The sequence below is a fragment of the Lepisma saccharinum genome, chromosome 12, assembly GCF_977018435.1.
Source record: "Lepisma saccharinum chromosome 12, izLepSacc3.1, whole genome shotgun sequence".
In the NCBI taxonomy this organism is placed as follows: domain Eukaryota; kingdom Metazoa; phylum Arthropoda; class Insecta; order Zygentoma; family Lepismatidae; genus Lepisma; species Lepisma saccharinum.
Genome location: NC_139240.1, coordinates 35,020,369 through 35,045,470, shown reverse-complemented (window position 1 = coordinate 35,045,470; position 25,102 = coordinate 35,020,369). Strand labels below are relative to the sequence as shown.

At 38.7% G+C, this 25,102-nt stretch overlaps 1 protein-coding gene across 3 annotated transcripts in view; it reads left to right on the top strand.

The window, feature by feature from the left end:
* The window catches only part of Csp (Cysteine string protein), a 98,781-nt gene that overhangs the window by 35,660 nt on the left and 38,019 nt on the right, over positions 1 to 25,102 (top strand). For all 3 annotated transcript variants that reach the window (XM_083132049.1, XM_083132047.1, XM_083132048.1), the window contains exons 2-4: positions 12,199 to 12,337; positions 15,710 to 15,862; positions 20,739 to 20,870. In XM_083132049.1, coding sequence (XP_082988175.1) covers positions 12,199 to 12,337; positions 15,710 to 15,862; positions 20,739 to 20,870 — 424 coding nt within the window. The remainder of the gene's footprint in view (positions 1 to 12,198; positions 12,338 to 15,709; positions 15,863 to 20,738; positions 20,871 to 25,102) is intronic.

Genomic DNA, 25,102 nt, shown 5'->3' with positions numbered 1-25,102 from the left:
CATTTAGTAACCTATTAGCTGATTGACAAGCATCAGAAACCTGCTGCAACTTATTTTCTACATGTTGGAGTCCTTCGTTCAGTTTTTCAGTACTTTGCTGCAACCTAACCAATTTTGTGCCCCAAACTTCACAGTTTGTTTGTAAACTTTCGCGCAGCGTTTCAGCGTTCTGATCAAGTCTATCTTGTAACCTATTCTCCAAAGCTTCAGTATTCTGGAGCAACTTCTCTTGCAACCTATTCTCCAGAGCTTCAGTATTCTGAAGTAACCTATTTTCCAGAGCTTCAGTGTTCTGAAGTAACCTATTCTCCAGAGCTTCAGTGTTCTGAAGTAACCTATTCTCCAGCGTTTCGGTATTCTGGAGCAACTTGTCTTGCAACCTATTCTCCAGAGCTTCAGTATTCTGAAGTAACCTATTCTCCAGCGTTTCGGTATTCTGGAGCAACTTGTCTTGCAACCTATTCTCATGTTGGGCCAAACTCAAGTGAAAAGCAGATAAAATTTGGTCAATATTGGGATTTACTGTATCCAAGTATGATTTTAGAGTGAATGGATTGAATTCTGGTTTGCATGCCTTACAGTAATAGTCTTCTTTCATAGAGCTGAATATTACCCAGTGAATAACTGTAAGACCCCTACAATTTACGTGTTCCCATTTCTTGCATGACGTGCATTCAATCATGCGAGTGTCAGAAAATCTGTCCTTACAACAGAGTAAATCCTCCATTTGCTTACCAGAATTGTCCTCTTCGTTGCTTACTTCAGCAACATCACTGAGATCCGGTTGAAGGCACACACTACTTCGAAGCACGTAAGGAACTTCTCTTTTCTTCATTGTATTATCAGTTCAGTTCTTATCAACTCACAATTTTCGAATCCTGGCTCTAGGTCGCCAATTTATTGCAACTGTCCCCAGTGTGGAGCAGTTTGTTGCAATATTTTAAATAAAAATAAATTTTCAAATGTTACTTAACACATTAGTATATTAACCAATTTCTACAGTCACTATAGTAACGAATAATAAACAAAATAACATCAAAATTAAACAGAGTAGCACAACATAATTTTCTTCATTCTTTTCAGATTATGCTCAAAACTAAATAACAAAATATAATTGTAAAATGTCTTTGAATTAAAGAACTGTTGCAATGTGCACCCAGTTTATAATCATATTTTTGCTAACATCGAGGACTTTTAAGAAGCCCTCTTTTACGCTTACTTAAACAAATTACACATACTTCATTCTAGAAAAGTGAATATGTAATTTAAAAGACTAATTTACTCTAGTCTAGCATCTAACTAAACACGCATGCTGAAATTTTTTACTCACGGAACTAATGTGACGGTTGGGGCTGCCTTTTCTGCATAAGCTGGTGTATGTTGGGTTCAGTGCTGGGTAACTTAAGTTGTAGATCTGAGTGCGCGTCAAGTCTGTTTCTGTACTTGCTTTTCACTTGAATCAGAGATAAAAATCCCCATTTCACACAAATCTAAGGTGGAGAACGGCATGGGCAACCTTAATGACTCATCCGAAAGTTCAGGATACTCACCTCTTAAATATATCCAAAACTTTGTAAAGTCCGAATCTAAAAAAAATAATTTTAATGTCAGAATCACAGCTGATATCACACAGTTGTTCTTTTAGTTTTACCGACAACATGATTGAACTTTCAAAACACGAGAAAATGGCAGATATCCGATTCCCTTGAGTTAAACATCAGAGAGATGCCGGTAAGAAGCAATGGCAGAGCACGAATAACAAAAATGTCGAGTTTAGACAAAGTACAACACGGTTTGATTTTAAAAAGTTAAAATAATATATCTTAGTAATTGAAATGTGATATTTTTTTAAGACACAGTAAATAAATTTTCGAACCCGACTTCGCGACCCAGCAGTGGGTCGTGCCCCATTGGTTGAGAAACGATGCTCTAAAGGAAGTGACGTAATGGCAGCCTACATCATGCTGTGTGTGAGTACCTAGCCTATGGGTTACATCAGTTTGCACCTTGTATACATGGAACAGCAAACTGATTTGTTCCCAGTAAATAATGCACATTACTAGAACATGTTTGCAAATAATGTAAACTTGACACATTTTTATTTTTTAAAAATAATGATTTTTTTCGTGATTTCTTACAAACTTCCCAAACTTGTAATCAATATTAAACAATACACTTCTTACTACACGTGTTTTCAGTCGTACGAGGGGCATGTAAAAAATGGGTCGATTGGTTATTACAGAGAATAAAATCAAGCGAGAAAATTTTTATTTTGATGCTATTCAAGTGCATACCCTGGCTACTTTTCTACATAGTCACCATGACGCTCCAAGCATTTTTGGTACCGTGGAACAAGATTACGTAGACCCTCTGCGTAGAAATCTGCCGCCTGGGATCTCGGCCTGTCGAGAACTGATGTCTTGAGAACTTCACTATCATCGAAAGGTTGCGAAGCAATCCACTTTTTGAGATGAAGGAACAGAAAGTAATCACTTGGGGCAAGATCGGGACTGTATGGTAGGTGATTAAAACGTTCCCATCGGAATTTTTGAATTGTCGCAACAGTACGGTCAGCTGTGTGTGGGCGGGCGTTGTCATGAATAAGCATAATTCCAGACCGTAACATTCCTCTTCGCCGGTTTTGGATGACACGTCGCAGATTAGACAGTGTTTGTCAATACACATATGCTGTGATGGTTCGTCCCGGTTGCAAGAATTCCACGAGGATTACACCTTTTTGGTCCCAAGACATGGTTTTCCATGATTTTCCGATGTGATGGTGTTTGCTTGAATTTCTTCGGTTTCGGTGAACCGGAGTGACTCCATTGAATGGATTGCTGCTTCGACTCACCAGTGACGTACAATATCCAGGTTTCGTCTCCAGTCACTATGTGAGAAAACAAGTCATTCCCATCCTTCTCCCAACGGGCCAAAAAATCACGTGTTGATTTTATTCTTTCATCTTTGTGTTTGTCAACATTTTTGGCACCCACCTCGCACACAGTTTACGATAACCCAGATTGTCCGTTACAATTCGGTTCAATGTTTTATCCGACATTTGAGGAAACTCCTTGCCTACATCAGTAATGGTGAAACGGCGATTGGATCCCACTTTCTCATCAACACGTTACACAATAGTGCGGTTGGAAAGCAAGAAAAAGTGCAAGAATATTTTACTTCCTTTTGATGAACGGTACCAGATGTCTTTCCTTATTCATTGAGACACACAACTTACTCGATACGGTGAACCTAAGGCACCGAAGGCGAAACCTGCGTGAACCATTACCCCCCACTTAAGCATCATTATTGTTGGTATTTCCTGTTTACTCCAACAGAAGATGTTGTCTTAGCGCAAATACGTTTTAGTGGTGATCTACCCTGATTAGAAGAGAAAAATTAAGACCCACCTTCGTTTCGAAATTTTATCCTTTGTTCATGGCAACTATGCCCTAACGAACAACCTCTATTTCAGATAACATAGCCACGATTACAGGTTTTGTAGTTGTGTGCTTGTGCCTGTGTGTTTCTGTACACACGCGTCATCATTCTCAATTTTCCGGGTCCAGTACGGTGTTGCGATAATGTAAATGTCCCCTTAAGGACGAAGCATGTGGCCACAAGGCAATGTCAATTCTCATCGAGGCTCGTACCAGCGAACAGCCTCAACGGTGTTGGAAATTCAAGCAAATTATATTGAAAACCTCATATGTCCAACAACATTCCCCTCTTTCACTTTTTCGCCATCTGCACTCATAACGCAGTTGTCCTATGGTGTCAAGACTTTTGAAACATCCTGTACATATACAGATTGTAAAAAATGGAACTATTATTATTTCATGGGCTTCGTCTGACACTATTTTCGATGCTACTGTTGAGTTCTGGCACATCCAAAGCATAAGGTTTGATCCAGAACATGATCAAATAGATGAAAAGGTTATTTTTAGACTTTTCGCGGCCATGTTGGCCGCCATATCTAATATTACGTGCGTTCATTTCGATCTTCAGCCGAGAGATCGGGAGAAGCGTGGCGGGCGGCGATGACGGAGATGCCGACATTTGCGGCCTGTAATGCCCGCTTATTTTTATGAACATATGCAGACATTTATATAAATATTGCAAATCGAGCACTAACCTGTGTTATAAGAGTTGTTCAAAGCGATGTCCATCTACATTCACACATTCCTGTCATCGTTTGATGAAATTTTGATACACACGCAAAAGTACTTCTTCCGTAATTCTTCCAAGTTCTGCCCTTATATTGTCTTTTAGTTATGAGGGTTATTTCGGTAGACTCTATTTTTTAAGCCCCACAAATAACCGTCACATACGGTAAGATCTGGCGAACGTGAAGGCCATAAACCTCTAGAAATTATTGTCATCAAACACTTCCCTTATAGCATCCAAAGATTCAGTGGCGGTATGAGCTGTGGCCGAATCTTGTTGAAAGTATCCATATTGTCTCTCATTATCTGATAACAACTGAAAAAACGGCGCGTTGTTTCTCGTAATTTAAGGACAAGATGTCTAACCGTATCCCTATGTGGAGGTGAAACGCCTGGGAATTTCTGTACAAATTGCCTACACACGTCTCGACACGAGTCTGTTTTCACGTAAGTGTCATAGATAAAAAAATATTTGTTCTACGAGGGGGGGGGGGGCTGATAAGTTCTCAGCCTGACCCCCTTCCGCACATGTCATCCTGAAATCATGCATTGCATTTGAACCATTGATCTTTTGGAAGTTTAAGTGCCAGCTGGGATGATCGTATCACTAACGGTTTTTCCTTTACAGGCCATTGATTGAAGCATGGCGCAGCCAAATGTGGAATTTTTGGGTGTACATTGCCCTTCACACTCCACTGTGAAGAAATGGTGCTCAAACTTTAAGCGTGGTGATTTTGCCACAGAAGATGGTGAAAGGGGGGGGGGGGAGGCCAGTGTCAGTGTCAACTCTGGAAAAAGTGGATGAGGTTCATGACCTGATTTTGAGTAACAGACGAATTTGACTTCAAGCGATAGCTGAGACCTTGCACATATCCAAAGAACGTGTCTGGTCAATAATCCATGATCAGTTGGACATGCACACATTTCCGCGAAATGGGTGCCCAAACGTTTGAACGCCGATGAGAAACGCAAACGTGTGGCATCTTCTCAGGTGATTTTGCGGTATTTTGCGAACTCTAAGGAAGATTTTTTGAATCGGCTTGTTACCCAGAATGAAAGTTGGTTCCACTACTTTGATCCTGAGACCAAACAGCAGTCATGCGAGTGTACCACTCGGGATCTTCAAGGCCAAAGAAATTCAAAGCACAGAGGTCCGCAGGTCTGCTTGCTTCAATATTCTGGAATAAGGATGGTGTTTTGTTATCAGACTACCTTCCAAAGGGACAAACCATAACAACAGAGTATTACTGCAGTCTTCTGGCTATGTTAAAGGACGCTATTAAAGAAAAGCGCCGGGGAAAATTGAGAAGAAGTGTGTTGTTTCTGCAGGACAATGCTCCCGTTCACAAGGCTCTGGAAGAACAATGGATTTTCTGAAGGACCTAGGGTTTCATTGCATTGACCACCCACCTTACTTACCAGACCTTGCGCCCTCTGATTATTATATCTTCCCTAGACTGAAAAAAAGTACTGAAAGGACAGAAATTTAGAAGTGATAACAAGGTTAAAGCAGCTGCCGAACAGTTTTTTGCAGACCATGAGAAATAATTATTTTTTTTGGAGGGGTTAGAGAAGTTGGAGCAACAAAGTGCCAAGTGTGTAGACCTTCGGGAAGAATACGTTGAATAGCCTGAAACTTTCGTTCCTGTAGCTAAAGTCCTTCTGGGTCGGGCCGAGAACTTATCAGCCCCCTCCCCCACCTCGTAACGTGAACCTTGCGGCTGGCATTCCAATCGTCTCACTGACACAACACACATACACACTGCAATAACACAAACAAGTAACTGCAAGTAACCAAGAATAACACTCTTTCGCACAGTACGAAATTAACACGCTCTTGGATTACATCTGCTCGCCACCATATTCACAGCTCTACTCTGTCTTCATCTAGTCGCGAAGGAACAAAAAACTCGAGCTCTGAGATTTCGGATTGCAAGGAAGCTCACGAAAACCATTGACTTTTAACGGTTTCGTCTGCAGCGTAATCTTGATACAGTGTTGCACATTCCAAACCTCCAAACGATCCCCATCGATACAAAAACTCTTTCAAGGATATAAACTTAAGCAGGACGTTACTGGTCAAAACTATGATTAAAATGTTTTATTATCTGTGGCTCTTAACATAGTTTCTAAAGCGTATTTATTTGTGTATATAAGGGCAGAACGCGCTAGCTTCGTTAACGACCGGCTTGGCTTTGGAGTACAGGGAGCTCGCTCACCAGCTGCAACAATCACATTCAATACACAGTGTTGCCACATCTACACTCCAGCTGTGAAATAGAAGGCGCACTAGCACCTTCCCACGGTCTCCACATTGAAGTTGCAAACAACAAATTGCTACGGCAACAGCGTATCCGCAGTCATGTGACTGAGACTCCACGTGGAGTAGACGAGCAGAATGACAGCTGCGCCCATTGGCTGACGGTTGAGTATGATTGGACGTTAACGAAGTAAACGCGCAGATTATACAATCAAATATCATTTCAATGTGACAATAATCGTAGAAATATCCGCCCATGATCATATATTCATTTTCACATATCGCCTTGTATTGGTAAAATAGACGAAACTACATTTTAACACGGAGATGATGACTATGTTCACTTAAGTTTCAATTTCACTGCGTCTTTCACAGACAAATTACGTTTGTACTTAAACTTCTAGGGTTCGAGCGTATACCGATCGTTTTGCCTGTTCGAGCGTTATTCCGCTCGAGCAAAGCAGCAGCCGGCCCCCGTGGCGAAGTGGTTAGCACATTGCGCTACGACGGCAGGAGTCTCGAGTTCGAATCCCGGTCTGGGCAGGGGTGTTATAAGTGTGAATTCATGAATTTCATCATAGCATAGCATCACTCATCCCCATCTTCGCATTAGCCAAAAGTGCCACATAAGCAAATTAACAAACTCAATCAATCGAGCGAAGCAGCTCTCAATTCCGTATGCTATCTAGCGTCGTCCGTGCGAACTATTAGACGTTCGAGCACAAAGCCCTCGATGCAGCACAACTTTGTGGATACTCTGTATAAGGGACTTCGTGGACACCCTGTATGATTGACTTTGTTGACACCCTGTATGAGGGACGGATACCCTGTATAATCTGTACTAATGTTTCATCCGATGTATTCAATTTTTTTTTAAATTTTATTTCTCTCCATGTGGCAACACTGAGTTCAAAAATGTGTACGTTCTATCCGTCAGTTACTCCATCCCATCATGCCGGCCAGGCATCAGGCAATGGCATTCCTCCAAGACGTGAACAAGGGGCTCGGCGTTGTATCGTCAGGTTCTGCTTATGCGAAGTAGACATGCGTTTCGTTATCTTTCCATCTATCACGCACGGTGGGTCCCTCCCTGCTGAATCAATACTCTTTTTACCGAGGAAAAACTGCTTTCCTTGTAAAGTTATACCTGCTGGTGTGAGTTAATGATTGACCTGCGACTTACGTTTATGTTTGCTCTCGTTGTTATTTTTTACTTCAGTGCCGTGTAAGGTTCCCAACAATTTTCGTGATTTATTGGCGGTCGATCAACCCCCCCCCCCCGCCAGAAATAGGCGTCGTTCGTTCAAAGTTGTAAAAAATCACAAAGTTTCTTATTTTTATTGTTAACAGGAATCAAGTTCCGACTTTCACGTGCGTAATTTAAGTTTCTTCATATTTTTGTATGAACACAGCCTGGATGTTCTTAAATAGCCGCCAGCCGCTCCCCGTGGCGGAGTGGTTAGCACATCGCGCTACGACGCCAGGGGTCCCGGGTTCGAATCCCGGGATGGGCATGGATGTTTGTGAGTGTCCATTCATCAATTTCATCATATCATCACTCATCCCCATCTTCGTAAATTAGCCAAAAGTGGCACAAAAAGCGAAGTAAAATAAAGCAAGTCAATCAAAGAAAAAGCTGCTCGCACTTTATTTTATCTGCTCCCTCTACCCTCTCCGCATACAGTTGGGAAGGAAACCCGATCGTCAGATGGGGCCGACGGAGAACGATCAGTTTTTAAATAATTTACTTTACAAGGTAAAATTTAATTTTAACTTGTTTAATAGTTTGCATAATATACAGGGTGAGCCTAAAAGAGATGGACAGTTTCAAAGTTTTAGAGAAACAAGAGTTTTAATAACATGGCTGAAATAGTTACGCTGTTGGAAGACAAACAGACTTCGAAGGGCGACAAACAGGGGTGTCCGTCTTCCATGACTAGCGCCTGAACTTTAATTTTGATTATGTGAACGTGACTCTTTGTTTCAAAAAACGATTTTTCAATAACACGAGATGAAGTTAGGGATGGCAGGGGGCGCCAAAAATTCACCGTGCCCGAATTAAAATTTTATCTTGAGCCGTTCCTGATTCTGATCTTGGTTAGCTGCTAGTGATCATCTGTTCCCTAAGAGTTATGAAACCAACAAATCTCTTACTAATATAAAATAAATGACAATCGCACATTTGGTAATCAGCAAGGATCTTGATTTTTCGGTCTTTGTTTTCCCCCCAAATCTGTTTTTCTTTCAACTTTTCGATGTTATTTTTTCCAAAACCAGTCTTTTTTTATTCTAGGACATTTTTCTGCCAAATATAGCCTACCTAAAATTATATGTTCATTGTGTTTTAAGTAGTATTTTAGGTCACATGGCTTACGCCTCTTCGTTACAGTTTGATACATTGGAACTTTTTTTAAAAGTTATTTTTTATTATTTCTTGCGCGACCAATCCTGATGTTACGGCTCCTGTGTGTCGGTAGTTGTGCACTCGATCTCCTGTCAGAAACCCTGCCACTTTGTTCTGTGATGCAAAGCATTCCGATAGAAGGTGAAAAGAACATGGGAAACGTCCATTTATACATGGTTTCATGTAAGCCCCGCGACAGGTTAAGTTTGCAGCAAGTTGTATGTGTTGATCCACGCGAGAACGGCGCTCAGCACCTTCCGTGCCAGTCTTACCTCGACCGCCGAACAGTTCAATCACATACAGTGAGAAAATCCGCAGTATTGCAGCGGAACTATATTCTGCGTGCACATTTGGGGTTTATATATGTGAAAAATTGCTGCAAACTTAACCTGTCGCGGGGCTTAGTTATCGGAATTATTCCGTGTATAATACGCATCATAGTTGTTTTTTTTTTTGGGGGGGGGTGGATGGAATGTTGGAAAACATACAGAAACAAGGTACATTTTGTTTTCTAAAGCCTAAAACACAAGAATGTTTGGATTTTTGCTGCATTTTTCATTGTTTATAAGCACAATGGTATTGAAATTCACAAAAAGACTCCAATTCACATTTCCTGTCAAATTCGCTTTATTTCTCGATTTCGAATGGGTGAAAGATGTGTTCAGAAAATGTCACTGCACATTCATAGACACTTTCTTTGGAGAAATTAACATTTTTCGGTGTTAATCATATTTGCAATAAATCAAGCTCCTTAATTTTCAGCCAATGAAGGATGATGCTCTTTCATGCATCAATTGGCTGTCGAATTTAGTCATTCAACTTTTTCCTTTGCTGAAATAAAGGAAAGTGCACAAGCACTTGGGGCAGGTGCCGAACCAAGTGCCTCAAAAATGATGATTATAATAATAATAATATAAATGTTTATATTAATGTGTTAATATATATACCTTTTCATAATAATACATAAATAAATTGTACTGTTATTACTTAAATAGGTAAAAATTTGATAGAATAGATATATATAACAGCATGTGTTCATTATCTAGCTTATGTGTAAATAAGAAAATTAATGTCAAAGAGATAAAGAATTGAATATTTATTGAATAAGAGAAAACAGTTGAGATCCAGTTGACAAAGACCAAAGTTCCTGATTAATATTTTATGCATATTTTTATAAGTAGTAAAGTGCATGATAGTGTGGGATTATGGTGCAGAATGCGCTATCAAGGTTCTTGAGGTTTTTTTTTTGCCCTTCAAATAACGTACAATTCAACATTTATATATTTTTCCAAAATATATGTAAAAAAAAAAGTTACATCTTAAATGCACCATATTTAATCCATTAGGTAAAGAAAAGAAAGTATTTAGGGACAGGGGTGCCTACAGGTGGGTTTGTTGACGCATGTTGCGGCCACCCAACTTTTGAGGGGGGGATTTTTATGATGGAATTTAGACGTGAACAATATAGCATTGGACACAAGTTGAATTATGATATCAATTAACCATAGCTGCTATATAATTCCAGAGGAATTGTAACGGGCAACATGTATTTTCGGTGAGGGGGGGGGGCAATATCCAACTCTTACATCTCAGGCTTTAAATTGACACGTTAATTCTGTGGGGATTGAGAATTATATGATGGGGGGACAATATCCAACTATTGAATATCAGTGTTGAGTCTTAGATTATTGTGGGTATTTTATTTGGGGGGGGGTGAGGGATTGAGCCTTAATTTGAGGGGGTTATCAAATTCTTGTGTATTACTATTGTCTTATACTGTTGCGGAAATTCTGGTGTGGGACCTAAAAATTATTTCTTTTGGAGGAGGCAATATCCACTCTTCAGTATAAACAGTAAGTTTAAAATTGGCATGAAAATTTTGATGGGAGGATTTATTATTAAATTTAAGGTGTTAAATCTTACAATGTCAAGGCATTTCTGTAGTGGGGGAGAGTTGAAATGTTATATATTTTGGGGACCATATTTAGCGATATGGTATCCATATGTGTTCGGCACTGAAAGTGCAAAAAGGGAAGCTGGAAAAGAGTAAATATAGCGGGATCCTAAGTGTGTATTAACACCCCATTAAATTAATATTCTTGAAAGCCTGCAAAGAAATTGATATTAAAATTTTATTGCTTGCTTCGCTCTCAATAATGTGTTGGGAAAGCGTGTCTAGTATTTCACTGAGGTGAATGTGAAGTTATACTATAGCTGCATTACAAGACGTGAACGATATTCTCGATATTGATTAATAACATCATTTCTTAAAAATATAGTGCTTAGTGTAGGTATGCTGCTTTATTATAACGGGTGCTTCATTTGAATGATGTACTTCTATTAGCAATATTATTGTATTATTCATTCCCTCTGTATGCTGTAATAGTTGTATTAAGTGTGCTTTGTATAGTAACACCTTGCACGTTACGCAATAAAACAGAAATAAATAAATAATATCAAATTTGCATTTGAATACACAACTTCTTTTCACAGGACAATTTTACTTTAACAAGTGTGGGGTGGGCAGCCCTGTGCATAAATCTTCTCAAGACACTGTTATTCAAAACCAGATTATCCCAGTCTAACCCTTGCTTTCCTGTAAGGGTGGAAGTAAATAACCTTCGATTATACAGGGTGTCCAAACATTCATGCACCCAAGACTTTGAATGCACATAACTTTTGTACAAAAAGCGATAGAGACATGAACCTTGCACTGGGTATTAACTTTGTCTATGTGAATATTTTTTAAACACTAAACAAGGAAATAATTCTTTGCATGAACATTCAGTGTAGGGGAAAGTTACTAAGGTGAAAAAGTTTTTGTAGGAAGCAAAAAGAAACTTAAATAAAAGACAACTATGGCATTACAATAATTTTCGACGTGTATCGATGGTCTTTGTTGGTATTTATCAAATTGATAATAGAGCAATTAGTTTTTAAGCTTTTTTATGCATTACAGACAATATATGGGGTTAATTATGAAATATTTAAAAAAAACTATTTTTTTTTTAAAAAAATGAGGTGTATTGGCAACATTGGTTGTGTCAGAAGCTGGTACCAGGTGTTCGACATCTGGCTGTTATTCAATCAATGCCCAGATGAAAGAAATGAGTTTAAATTTATCATAGGTGTAGCTAAGTTAGTCTTTGTACCATGAATTTAAACTCCTTCTTTCATCTGGCCATTGTCTCTATTGCTTTTTGTAAAAAGTTGCATACGTTCTAAGTCTCGTTGTATGTGACTTTTTGGACACCCTGTACAACAAATGCCAACTGATTTGTTAACTTTAGTATGTCTTTCGGGCTATTCCAACCCCCTCAGCTGTATTATTTTGATGATTTTTCTAACAACCTGTGTTTTTGTCTTTCCAGCACGTCTGGTGACACACTATATCAAATCCTTGGGTTGCCTAAGACAGCGACACCTGATGATATAAAAAAGACTTACAGGAAGCTTGCACTCAAGTATCATCCTGATAAAAATCCCAACAATCCAGAGGCTGCAGAGAAGGCAAGTCTTTATTTTGTATGTTTTCTTTGTTGTCAGAGTTGCCAACCATAAACTCAAATTGTTAGATCTTATAGCCATCTAATCGACAAGATGTACAAGTTGCACACAAGTTATTGATTGATTTTGTAAGACCATATATTCACCAACACCGGACAGAAATACATGATAATACCACTATTTGAAACATAAATATTTGAAGTTTTTTACAGACATTAAATGCATTCCATGTACTTCCAACATGTGACAGGACAGATTTCAGGTTGGACTCCCATTCTCACCGAATGAAAAGAATGCCAGAAAAAAATAGTGGTGGAGGCAGGGAAGGAGGTATTTTCTTGGGGCAGTCAGATTTAATATATCCATAATCACAACAGTGGTTTTCAATTTTTCCTATAATGTGCCATTTTCACTTTCTGTAAGGGGCTGATGGGCTGCGCTGTTCGTTCCATTCACAGAGGCAGTGGTAGCATGCCATAGCGTTTAGCACAGCACACTGTGACTCCAGCGGTACCAGGTTCGAATCCTGGACTGGACATCGGTGTTCTTTGCATGTGTCCCTTCATCAGTTTCATCATGTTAGTCTTCAATGAACTCTAGGGCATTCCGAATCCAAAATTTTGACTAATTTTCCACCACTGTAATGTGTATGTGTGTGTGTGTGTGTGTTCTTGTGCAAAGATTGTTACTTATATAGAACATCCAGAAAGTAGTTCCGTTTACAACTTGTGTCGCAGCACTCTGCAATCGCGAAGTGTGCTGAGTTGTTTTACCCATTGGCAAGACACAGACATCAGTTGGAGAAAAGGTAGTAGTGCAGACGCTTTGCAGTGGGTTTGATAATGCTCAAGGAAATTGAGACAACCCGCCACATCTGTTTGAAGTGTGGTCTGAGATGCAATATTTGAATGCACGGAATGTGTCGGCAGCTGAAATCCACTGTCCGATTGGTGAGATGTATGGGGAACGGATCATGAGTGCCTTTATGGTAGGGAGATGGGTGCTACAGTTTAACACTAGAAAGGCAGGAGGGTTCAAAATGAACCCTACCTTCACCGTTTCTTTAATAACTATCCCATTTTTCTTATTTTTTCCCTCGAAATTTTCTGACTTTTCATAATGCTTTGTCCTTTTTAAGATGGTATATTGAAATCTACCAAGTATAATTTCTTTCTGTGAAATTTTGTTATATCCCTAGAACAGCGGGAGGGGTCAACCCCTGTAAATTGTCATTTATGCATGATGCAATATCAGTGTTAGGTTGCGGTTCCTGTGTCATCCTGTCTTCAGCATGTTCCCACATGTCACAGTTTATATCTTGTCATGTAGGTAGTGTTGTTGGACCAGGAAGGACGTCTCCGAACATGTCGCATCAGTAGCAAATTCTTCTTTTTGAAATGTTGCGTATTCTGGAGCGTTCAGTTGTTGATTATTATAACTTTTTTTGTAATCAAAATGTATCACAAACCACCTAGACACTTTGATTTTAATACATAAAGCACAGAAAATAATATAAATAAAAAATATGTTCCCATTTTAAAATAATTAGAAATTTTAAATGCATTTCTTACGAAGGGTCAGAATACCCCTTTCCACTGTCCAAGGGGGTATCAGATCCTTCGCCTTTCTAGTGTTAATGAAGGTCAGAACAATGTGCACAATGAGGAATTCAGTGGGCAACCATCTGTGGTGGCTGATGACTTGGTCCATGCAGTAGAGGAGAAGATTACAGAGAACAGATGATTCACCTTGTCAGCACTTTCAGTGCATTTTTCACATACATCATCACAGGCAACATCATTCTATGATACGAGGATACAAAATGTGATGTCTTGTTGATAAGTGTCTGACCAGTGTTAGCAACTATGTTAAAAGTTAGACTAAGGTTTGTACTTCAGTGTACAATAAATATTCTTGTTCCACTACATTTTTTTTTTAATTGCCAAACCGAATGTATTTTCTGGATGATGGTGCACATGAAACAAAATTCTGTATATGTACCACAACTACGTGGGTCAGTCAAAAAGTTAGTTGCACAGCATAAGAAAACAAACCAGGAGCGAACTTTCACGAGACTTTTATTTGCACATAAAAGTTCCATACAGAAGCTACTTTTCGACGTAATAACCTCCATTATTTAAACATTTGTCGAGGCATGTCACAAGTTTGCCTGCTGCGAAGAAGTCACGCCCAACGTCCGATAACCATTGACGGGTTGCAGTTTGCACCTCGTCATCTGAGTGATATCGTCCCTTTGCATGTTCTTCTTTCATGGGTCCGAAAACATGGAAATCACAAGATCTGGGCTATAAGAGGGGTGATCCCATACTTCCCACCGAAACTTGAGCAGAAGATTCGACGTTAGTCTTGCCGCAGGCGATCTCGCATTGTCATGCAGGAGCACAATGCTTTTCGAAAGTTTACCTGGCCGTCGATTTTAACTGCTTTTTTGCAATCGTTTTAAGGTTTCACAATAAGACGTTGCATTAATTGTGGCACCCTTCAGCACCACACCTTCTCTGTCGAAAAACAGCATCACCATTACCTTCCCCACAGATGGAACTGTTCGGCACTTTGTTCAAGTCGGGGATGTGGGATGTTTCCACTCGAGGGAGCTGCGTTTAATTTCAGATGAGATATTATGAACCCATAACTCATCTTCGGTCACAATTTTGTCCAAAAACTCTGTCCTTCATGTTGATAATATTTCAAAAATGCATAAGCACTGTCAAAACACATCCCTTTGTGTTCTTCTGTCAATAGCCGAGGCACCCATCGTGCACAAACTTTATGCAATTCAAGATGCTCGGCAATGATCATATGCACACTTCCATGTGAAATACGAAGTTCATTTGCGATTTTGTCTATTGTTATGTGTCTGTTCGTAAGAATGAGTTCATTCACGCGAGCGCCTATCTCCGCATTTGTCGAAGTTGATGGTCTTCCCTCACGGTAAGCGTCGTCGATATCTGTACATCCGTTCTCAAACATGATGCACCACTTTGCGAAAGCTTGACGCAATATTGCATTTTCACCATACACTTCGTGCACCTGCCGATAAATTTCTGTGCAGTTACACCCTCTTGCCCACAAAAACTGAATCACTGCATGCACTTCCACTTTCGACGTCACCTGAAGCTGCCGAAACATGTTCACGACTGGTTAGCAAGCAATTTCCAACTGCCACGTCAATGCCGCTACGTCACGCACCACAGATACATGTTTGCAGTGTTGCTAATCCATTGCAAGAAAATATCCCTGTACCAAAATTTTTGACGGGGGTGTGCAACTAATTTTTTGACTGGCCCACGTACAATAAAAATGTGTTTGTATGCATAGGTAACATTCTTATAAAACTGTTTTGTTCTGTTGCAGTTCAAGGAAGTGAACAGGGCACACAGTATATTAAGTGACCTCACTAAGAGGAACATTTATGACAATTATGGGTCGCTAGGATTGTACATAGCTGAGCAGTTTGGAGAGGAAAATGTTAATGCATACTTCCTGGTCACATCCGGTTGGTGCAAGGTAAGTGTGATGCTCATCTGTTCACTCATTTTTAAAATCATATTGTTCATAATTTTGTGAGACTTTATATAAAACCCACCAGTTTCTCATTCATAATGATGCTATGATGGAAGTTGACTGTTTCACTGTTTATTTTAATGATTTGCTGTTCCCAATGCAATGGTGCACCTATCCGTACAATTTGGCTGAGTTTTTCAGTGTTTGGCTAGCTTCTAGGTTTTCCAGAGTACAAGGAAAATGAATATACTGGAATATGATATATCATTGTACCATTGCCAAAACCAGAAATGTGCAAATTTTGAATTTTTCACGTAGTGCAAGTCATGACTATTTTTTTTGTAGCTAACTTATCTAACACTCTCTCCCAATTTCCTCCACAACCCCCTAAAAATTTTCAGATGCCCAATTTATGGTCATTTTGACTTAAAATGTACTCTTAAACCCCCTAAATTTTGACTTACTAGAGGCAACCCAAAAGAAATCGTAATTTTGTAATAGAAAATTGTGTTTTATATTTAGGTGTTACAAATTTAATCTCCTTCAAAGTAATGTCCATTTGATCCACCGCACTAGTCTAACGCCCGATTTAGACGAAAGCATTTTCCTTAGCAATTTTGTTAACATTTATGCCATGACCAAAAAGCTACCGTGTAAAGTGAGGAATGTTATGGCATTTCAGATGCCATGGTATATGAAAATTGTGTCACACATTCAATGCTTTGTGCGCTGGCATGTTGTCATGGTGAAGCCACCACTGATAATTTTGCCACAACTTGGGACGTTTTTGTCTCACCACGTTACACAAACATTTCAGAACTTGTAGGTAAAATGCCTGGTTAACAGTTTGACCGTTAGGAACGAATTCCGAGTGAACAATGCCGTTTGCATAAGAAAATGAAATCAGTATCGTCTTGACATGTTGCCCTGAGCAATGTTGGTCTGTAAGTGACAATTTACCATTCCTGAAGGGGGAAACTATTCGTAAACTTGTGTTTCAGCTTCCTTGTAAGCTGTTTCAAGCATTACAGCTGTTTCCCCTGATGTTTTCCCCTAACAGAACACAGAATTTAACAGATGCATGTTGTTCAAACTTTTCAGCCATCACAAAAATTGACGAACAAGTGAGGCACGTAATATATATATAAAAACCTTACATGGCACCACGACTTCACTTGACGACACTGGTCAATCGATTTTTGTCACATTTATAATTAGGTCCATATAAATGCTGAACTACAGGATGAGATATTTGTACATTGCAATTGGAGCGAGACATGATTTCTATAGCTTTTTTCATTACAAATCCAGCAACATAAACAAGGGAAGATGTAGGTAGGATCCACCAGTATTGTTCAACAAATTGTCCATGACTATTTTCATTAATTCTCCTCTTGCATCCTGTGTGTTTTTGAGCGATGGATTTTTATGAATGCTGGTACAGAAGTTGTCAACAGCTTGTTTGGAGTTTTATTTTAATTCTTGAAGCTCTTGTTGGGTCAAATAAAGTGCACGAACATGGTGATGACAATTTGCATGGTAATACTCATGGATCCCACTGTACCGATTTTCGCCGAGAGGCTCAAAAGAAAGCCAAAAGCAAATACATAAATAAAATTAAATATAAATGTAACAAAGTGATGGATTTATATTCTGAATAACAAAACGAAAGTAGATTATCCATGTACTAAATTGTTATGGCACATTGGCATATCCTACGGGGCCAAGGAACGGCATTTCCCCCTGGAAAACTAGTCGTGAAAAATGTCATTTGGTTCATTGTGGTTTTTACGTAAAAAGTCAAATAAATGTTATTCCCTTTTCAAATAATACAAAATAAAACATTTCCACAATATGGAATCGTTGTTTGTCCCCCTCAACGGAGAAAGTGTTATTTATTCTGCTGGAAAATAATTGTTCCCTCCTCCTGGCGAAAAAAGCTTTGTTTGCATCAGGGTGCAAAATCTCGGGAGGGAGGTGGCAGGTGGAATTCCTCCTACCAACGATCTTGTTCTGAAATTCCCCCCACTAAACTTTTCTGTGTGGAGGGTTTTTGTTCTATCAACAAGCATAAACAATTAGTTTGGGAGTCGAATATACTTTACTGGAATAAGATCCAAAGCATACACAAAGAATGAACAACAAAGAGCCTCATCTTTAAGGACATTGAGCCCAGCAATCCCAAGAATAAAAAAAATAGTCTCCATTTCTCATCGCCTTTTGTCAGCTACCACAAAGTATATTGTATATTTTATAACATAATTTGATTATTTAATAATTGACATATTTAATGGCATTATACGTATATATGTGTGTGTGTGACGCAGGATGGCCGATTCCTGTTTCGGAGAACAAAGTTAAACTACACACCTACAATTCAGGGAGCCAAAGTCACACTGGGGAACTTGTCTGGGGTCCCCAGAGAGATTTGACACAAAAATCGTTAGAAAATGATTAAATAATGCTCTGGTACAATTTTTAGCTTATTCTGGAAAGTAAATTTCTGTCGTAAATTCATCAAAAACAGTGTGTCCAATGGTGTGTGAATTAGTTCCTGAAATGCATTCCAGGTGGCAGCACAAATGTCATTTGTGTGTGCGAATGTGTGTACAAACAGAGCGAAAGATGAAAGCTCTTCCCCCGCCAGCCGTGCAGCCGTTTGCCTACACGTGATGTTAACAATGCTGCAAGTCTCTCTCTTTCACTCTGCACAACAAAGGCACACACATCATAATACGTGCCAGTCCGGAACCGTTTAACTTTGCAAATTAAGCATAAATGGAATACGAAAATAATTCAGATGGAAAATAAACATACTCTGTGTTGGATACCTCAAATTTTGGTGGATTTATTTAGTGTTCGTTATTGTGATATGCTGCAAGGGAGGTGGGCTTGTTGGTCCATTTGGGTGTCCAAAGGCATTATGTACATACCCATATCGAATGAGAACAACTGTTGTTTCGCAGAGTATTACAGTGTATTGCATCAATTGTATTGAGTCGAACTGTCATCTGGAAACACAGATTTTAATGCATTTTACACAGAAATTGAGATGATGAAAATGCCAACGTAAAAGGCGAAATGTTTAATCTAAACCGCATATTACCTTCTCTGTATTAGAATACGTGATTGTGACTAGTCACCTTATTTATTGAAACATTGCCGTATACATATAATATTTATGTGCAAGTTTGTGCTTTCGTAACATATTTGTCCATTATCAAAATTGAACACTTCTTGAAATGAAGGAAACAACAGGTTAGATTTTATGTATTTTTAATGAAACTGAGTTCCATAAATTCTTCTTAAATTAAAGTAAAATGTGCTTTGTGAATGATATACAGTATGGCCCAATGTAGCTATTGGTAGTGTAAGGTTTGGTGTCGTGTCTTTACGAGAGTCAATTTACCGATTTTATCTATCATAATGCATCCTTATTGACACAATTAGCCTACAGATGCAGATAAGCAAAGCTAAATAACAAAATGACAAATAAAAATGTGGTTGGTATCATCAAATTTGGACAATGGTCATTGTGAGATATCAGTTTTTTTTTAATGGAATATGTAAATACTTGACAAGGATCGTGAATTCTCAGCATATCATGTTAAGAAAGTGACCGGCATTTCCTTGTATGTTGATCCAACTTTTTCCACATTTTTTAACAGTTATATTGGTACAATGAACATTTAAAAAAAGTACTTTCAGCCATAAAAGTATGATTTCAAATATTTCATTCTTTCTCCATTGACAATCTTGTTATGTAATGTAATTTACGATTTATTTTTATTTTTAATATGTTTGAAACGGCTTCTGATTGTGTAATTTGTAGGGGTGTGCGGGGTCCTGTAAAGTCGGGATGGGATTTTTGAAAAAAAATTCTTGTTCCGATCCCAAATTCGGGAAATGATTTACTGACTTTTTGGGATCCCGAGCAGTCGGGCAATACCGAATGGACATTTTAAGAAGTCTTTTTACCTGTGTGCCCTCTGCCAATACTACTGCAATGGGATCTGTTGCCTTTGAAACACTGATGGCGTTGACACTGCCTAGTTTCTCCCAGCTACTGGCATACGCATAGTGGGGTCTGATGGGGCTACAGGCCCCTCCGAAATTGTGAGAAGATCAACATTTTGAAATAAAAACAGCAGCAATCTCAGGAAAAAAACAGAGTGGTAAATGCAAATCACCTTTTAAAATGCCCCCCCCCCCCCCCCGATTGCCATATTTGAGAGTGGAAAGTTATTAATATATGAAATATCTTAGAAAGCAGCAACTATTAACTTTCACAATTCCAGCCCCTCCTGAAAAAAAAAACCTCCCTGCTAGAATATTTTATGCAAAACATCTCTCCAGCTACCCCCCAAGGCTTAAACACACCCTACCTTACAATTTCAGTTCAAGATATAAGCTTGGACGTCCGCAGGATTTTTTCCAGGGAGGGGCAAGGATGATATTCTTTTCCAGGGGGAGTAAACAAGTCACATTTTCCCCCAAAAGAGTGTAGTTCCCTAAAAACAAAAAAAAAACATTGCTTAAATTTGAATTTATGGTGTTAATGCAACAATTAACACATATTATTGTGGCTATGTGTGAAATACATAATTTTTGGTTGACTTTCATTTTCCAGGGGAGGGCCACAGCCCCCCCTTGCCCCCCTTCCGGATGCCCATGGATATAAGAGTTACCCAAATAAAACTAAGACTTTTGTTTTTTTTACGGCATGGTTTATTATTTGATTTCCGGTATGTGCCAAATTGAAAGGTAAAATGAATTAATTTACTTTGCCATTGTGAGAGATTTTCAGTTTCACGTGAATTATTTTCTTTTACGATATACCAGAGCTTTACCATACACTACTTCATTTGTCTCATTTCAGGCACTTATTATTTTCTGTGGTTTAATCACCGGATGCTACCTGTGCTGCTGTTTCTGTTGCTGTTGCAACTTCTGCTGTGGGAAGTGCAAGCCAAGACCACCAGAGGACTCTGGGGAGTACCATACGTTACACGTAAGTTAACAGTTTTTTTGTTTCCTTTTTGAGCTTTGATACCTTTGCTCCTTTATTCAGAATGCATGCACCTGAAGAACATCCTGCATTTAGAGCACAATGAAGGTGATTTATTTGAAGTGGAAATGATTTTTCCAAGTTGGATCATTGTCAAGATGGTGTTTGATTTTCTTGGTTATTGACAGCTGGCAAATTGTACAGGATGTTCCCATAGAATTGGTGGTTTTCAAATAGGGCTGAACCAATACTGAGGCCAATGTATCCGTATCTGCTGATACCAGCGGATACTTTTCCAGCATTTTGATGTTTTGCAGGATCTGCAAGAATGGAGCACCTAACTTTCACAGTCTAATTATCCTTGAAGTTAGGCAAAAGTACAAGTTTTCATTAATTTTGTTTGAATATTGTGCGAGAGATTACATAACAAGCATTTTTATATATATTTTTTTAAATATATTTAAACAAAACTCTCCTAAATAGATGTTTCTATTTGAGTGCAATACTCAGTCTCTAACATTGATCAATATTTTGATCAAGATACATGCAAAAATGTGACAGACTAGTAATTTAAAAGTTTAATTACTGCAAGTGCAGTTTCGTCATTCCCTTTATTTTTACTGTTTGGTTTGTGCCAATTGTGTGTTTTATTGATTCTGTAACAACACTAAATTTCACCCGATTGTACGCGTATATGATGACAGAACTACTCTCTTACTCCTGATACAAAGTTGAGGAAGATTAGAAGTGAGTTTCAAATGAAGAAAATTATTTCTGACTAGGTCAGTGCTCAAAAATTGGGGCATATGAATCCCCAAGTCGAGAAAATTTTCATAAAGCATCCTCCCAGCTAGTATAATTTGCATAACTATCCACCCCTATATCCCCAAACTCAATCAAGTTTCACCCCAGGTAGGAATTTCCACTTTGAGCATTGTACTAGGTTTTTTTACATTTTCTTAGGAACTACTTGGTCTATGTTGGCAGTCATTTGGATCATTTTGTTGTTTTTCTTTCATGAAACTTCAGCCTATGGTTTAACAGATGATTTGTTAAAGATTTAAAACAATGAGTATTGCAGGCTGTGCGTAAATCATTCATAACACTTATCTGTTACAAGGAACAGTTTGAAAATAAGTTTCCATAGACTGCCACGTACCGAAAGAGGTATGCCTACACTAATCTTTTACCCTTCACAAGGTTGAATAACTTCTGTTCAACCATGTGCCCTGCTTATGAATTGGCAAATAAACCATAGCGGTAGCTTTACGATAACCAATAATGGCATGGATGATTTTCTGGTCTCTCAGCATCAATGTTAACATAACATAGCCCGTGGCTCTACAGCCATGGAAGGACCGTGGCCTATCTCCCGACTGCCAGTCTCCCTCCCACAATCCTACCTGAGGTGTGGAGATCTTCAACCGGTAACTGGGGTGACGTGGAGTCAGCACGTTGAACCCTAAGCCATTATGGGAGATTTTCCAATTGGGTTATCCTACTCACTCGTAGCTCCCCAATTTCCTCACGATGGTGGGTTGCCACCGGTCCTAAGCACAGGCCGAAATCCCAGGTAGACTTGAACCCATGCCGTCCTGCAGTCGGAGCCCAAAGTATAATGCCTTGGACCACACAGCCACGGAGGAGGACCATTATCAATGTTACCCACAGTCAAAGAGCTGTTCCATATTCGGTGGATGTTGACAGTTGCCGATATATCCCTTTGCCTGTCAAACTGTCTTGGAAATGATATTACAGTTCGCTTTGGCATTGTATCAGTATCATACATGTGAACCAGCCGGTTATGTATTTTGCCAACAGTAAACACCTCTGAGGAAAACCACCTTAAGCTGACCTCTGTGGTGGAGTGGTTAGCACAGCATGCTACGGATTCGAATCCCAGGCTGGGCATGGGTGCTTTATGAGTGTCTTTTAATCAATATCATCATTTATCCTCATCACAGTTAGCCAAAATTGACAGAAAAGTGACACTAAATAGCAAAATATAAATAAAATCAAACCAAACACCGTTACACTGTTACCATTTTTGTCTTTCAACTTTTAAAACTAAGTTTTTGAAATGGCAATTACAAAATATTACATGTACCCCCTCCTCCCCCAAGAATGCAGGTATGGAATATCCAACTTTAAAATTCCAGCCCCCTCCGAAAGAAAAAGTATTGCATATAGTAGTGATGAGGGGTATGCATCACTAGACAATGGGGACATGTTGGTTTTACCACATCCTATTTTGTACTTCAAAAATATGTAGTTTCCAGGATAAAGAATGAAAACTTATTTTCAGGCTGTTCCTCATACATATAACAAATGCCATTATTACTTGGTAAGGAAGATGTTGCTATTTGTGATTTCTGATTGTAGAAGGTGACATTTTTATTTTGTTTTGGATGACAATCTCATGAGAAACAACTGTTTTTGTGACTAGAGTTTATGACATTGGTGTAAAACTTCTTTTCCAGAATTAACACACACTGATTTCCAATTTTATTATTAATAGCAATATTTTATGTGTGTGTGTGTGTGTATTTTCTTTAGCAAAATATAATTAACTGTGCGTTTCATATTCATTTTGTTGTTGAGCATGAATAAATGTATTTGTATTTCCATTTCTATCTGTTTCTTGAATGAATCATACTTTTTTGTGTATGTATGTATTCATTGTCTTTCTCTCTATTTATTGTTTTTAATATTTCTTGAAAGAAGGAAGGATAACAAATATTTTTATTTATTAGTTGTTGCATGCAGAATGCTTGCGCATTGCATGTAATGATTTTTTAAATCTCTTTGTGAATCTGGTCTGTAAGTTCCCAACAGGGTTGCAAGATGGAGATATTTTACCAGGTATTGCCTTTATTAAAAGCAGTAAGACATCTCAGAAGCATAAAATCATCATGTATTTAAACATGTAGAATGTTTCAAAAATAAGGTTTACTTACTTACAATTTGAAATAGGAATCATTTCAGTTATCCAAGCTTGATCAACGTATTGGGTTGTGAAGAAGTGTGTATCCTAAAAACAGTCAGTGAAAAATTGAAGTAAGGAAACTGAAATCAGAAAAAAGCCCTATTGAAACAAACCTCCAATAAGAACAATAAGAAAACCAGAAATTAATTGAAATTTTGTTGTACGAGGGGAGTACAATAAGTTTGTGCCCTGACCCACTTCTGGTAGTGTTATCAGGAAATTTCTTTATCGCTTATCGACATAGTCCCACCCGAGTGCCAGACAGTTATGCCATCATTTTTCTGATGCTGCAATTCCAGTAGAATAAAATGTTTTGTCTTGCTCCTGTAAACACCCCTCCACAGTATCCAGGACATCAAAATCATTGTGAAATTACTTACCAAGCAGAGTTGAGGAAACTGGTGGTAGTCCCTCAGAGTCTGATCTGTGGAGTAAGGTGGACGTCACAAACTTTTGAAGCCACAGGATTGGCTAGCTGCTGTTGTTACACCTGTTGTATTTTTGAGCTTCTGTCAACATTTGAAGCACTCAATGACAACTTACTCTTTTTAATCCCAGATGGTCAGTTAAAATGGTATGAATGCTACCGTTTGATGTGCCAACAATGTGTCCTACTGGTGAACCTCCTATCAGTGTTGACTCGTTGGTGCACATGATCGATATTTCCGTGGCTGTTGATGGTCTTCTGGTACATTCTTCATCTTCACATGACTCACGATCGCAGCTAAATTCTCTATGCCACATCTTTAATGTGGAATGTGAAGATGCTTTATCCCCCAATATCTGCACTGTATCATTGTGGACTTCTTTAGGTGATAGACCTTTCAACCGTAGATACTTGATCACAGCTTTCAACTCTGAAGGCTCCATTTTCCAATGAAGCCTCACCTTCTGTTACGTTTATAGCTCTAACACGAAAAGTTTATTAGATATGTGCTTGAAACTTGTAACAATACAACGAAAGGATACAAGAGTAATACTACTGAATTTGGTACTTCAGACACAATTGGAAGTGGGCCAGGGCATGAACTTATTGTATGCCCCTCGTATATACAAACTTTTAGTTTGTTGCTAGTGCTCAGAATAATTCACTATCTGATGGAAGTTATGCAAGAAATTTAGATGAAAATACCTTATTAATTAATCATTCATAGTTTTCCCAGGAAAATATAGAATTACACACTATCTTAATGGATGAGGTTTTATAGTGCAAATTGAACTGAATATACAGCATGTTTCAAAATGATTA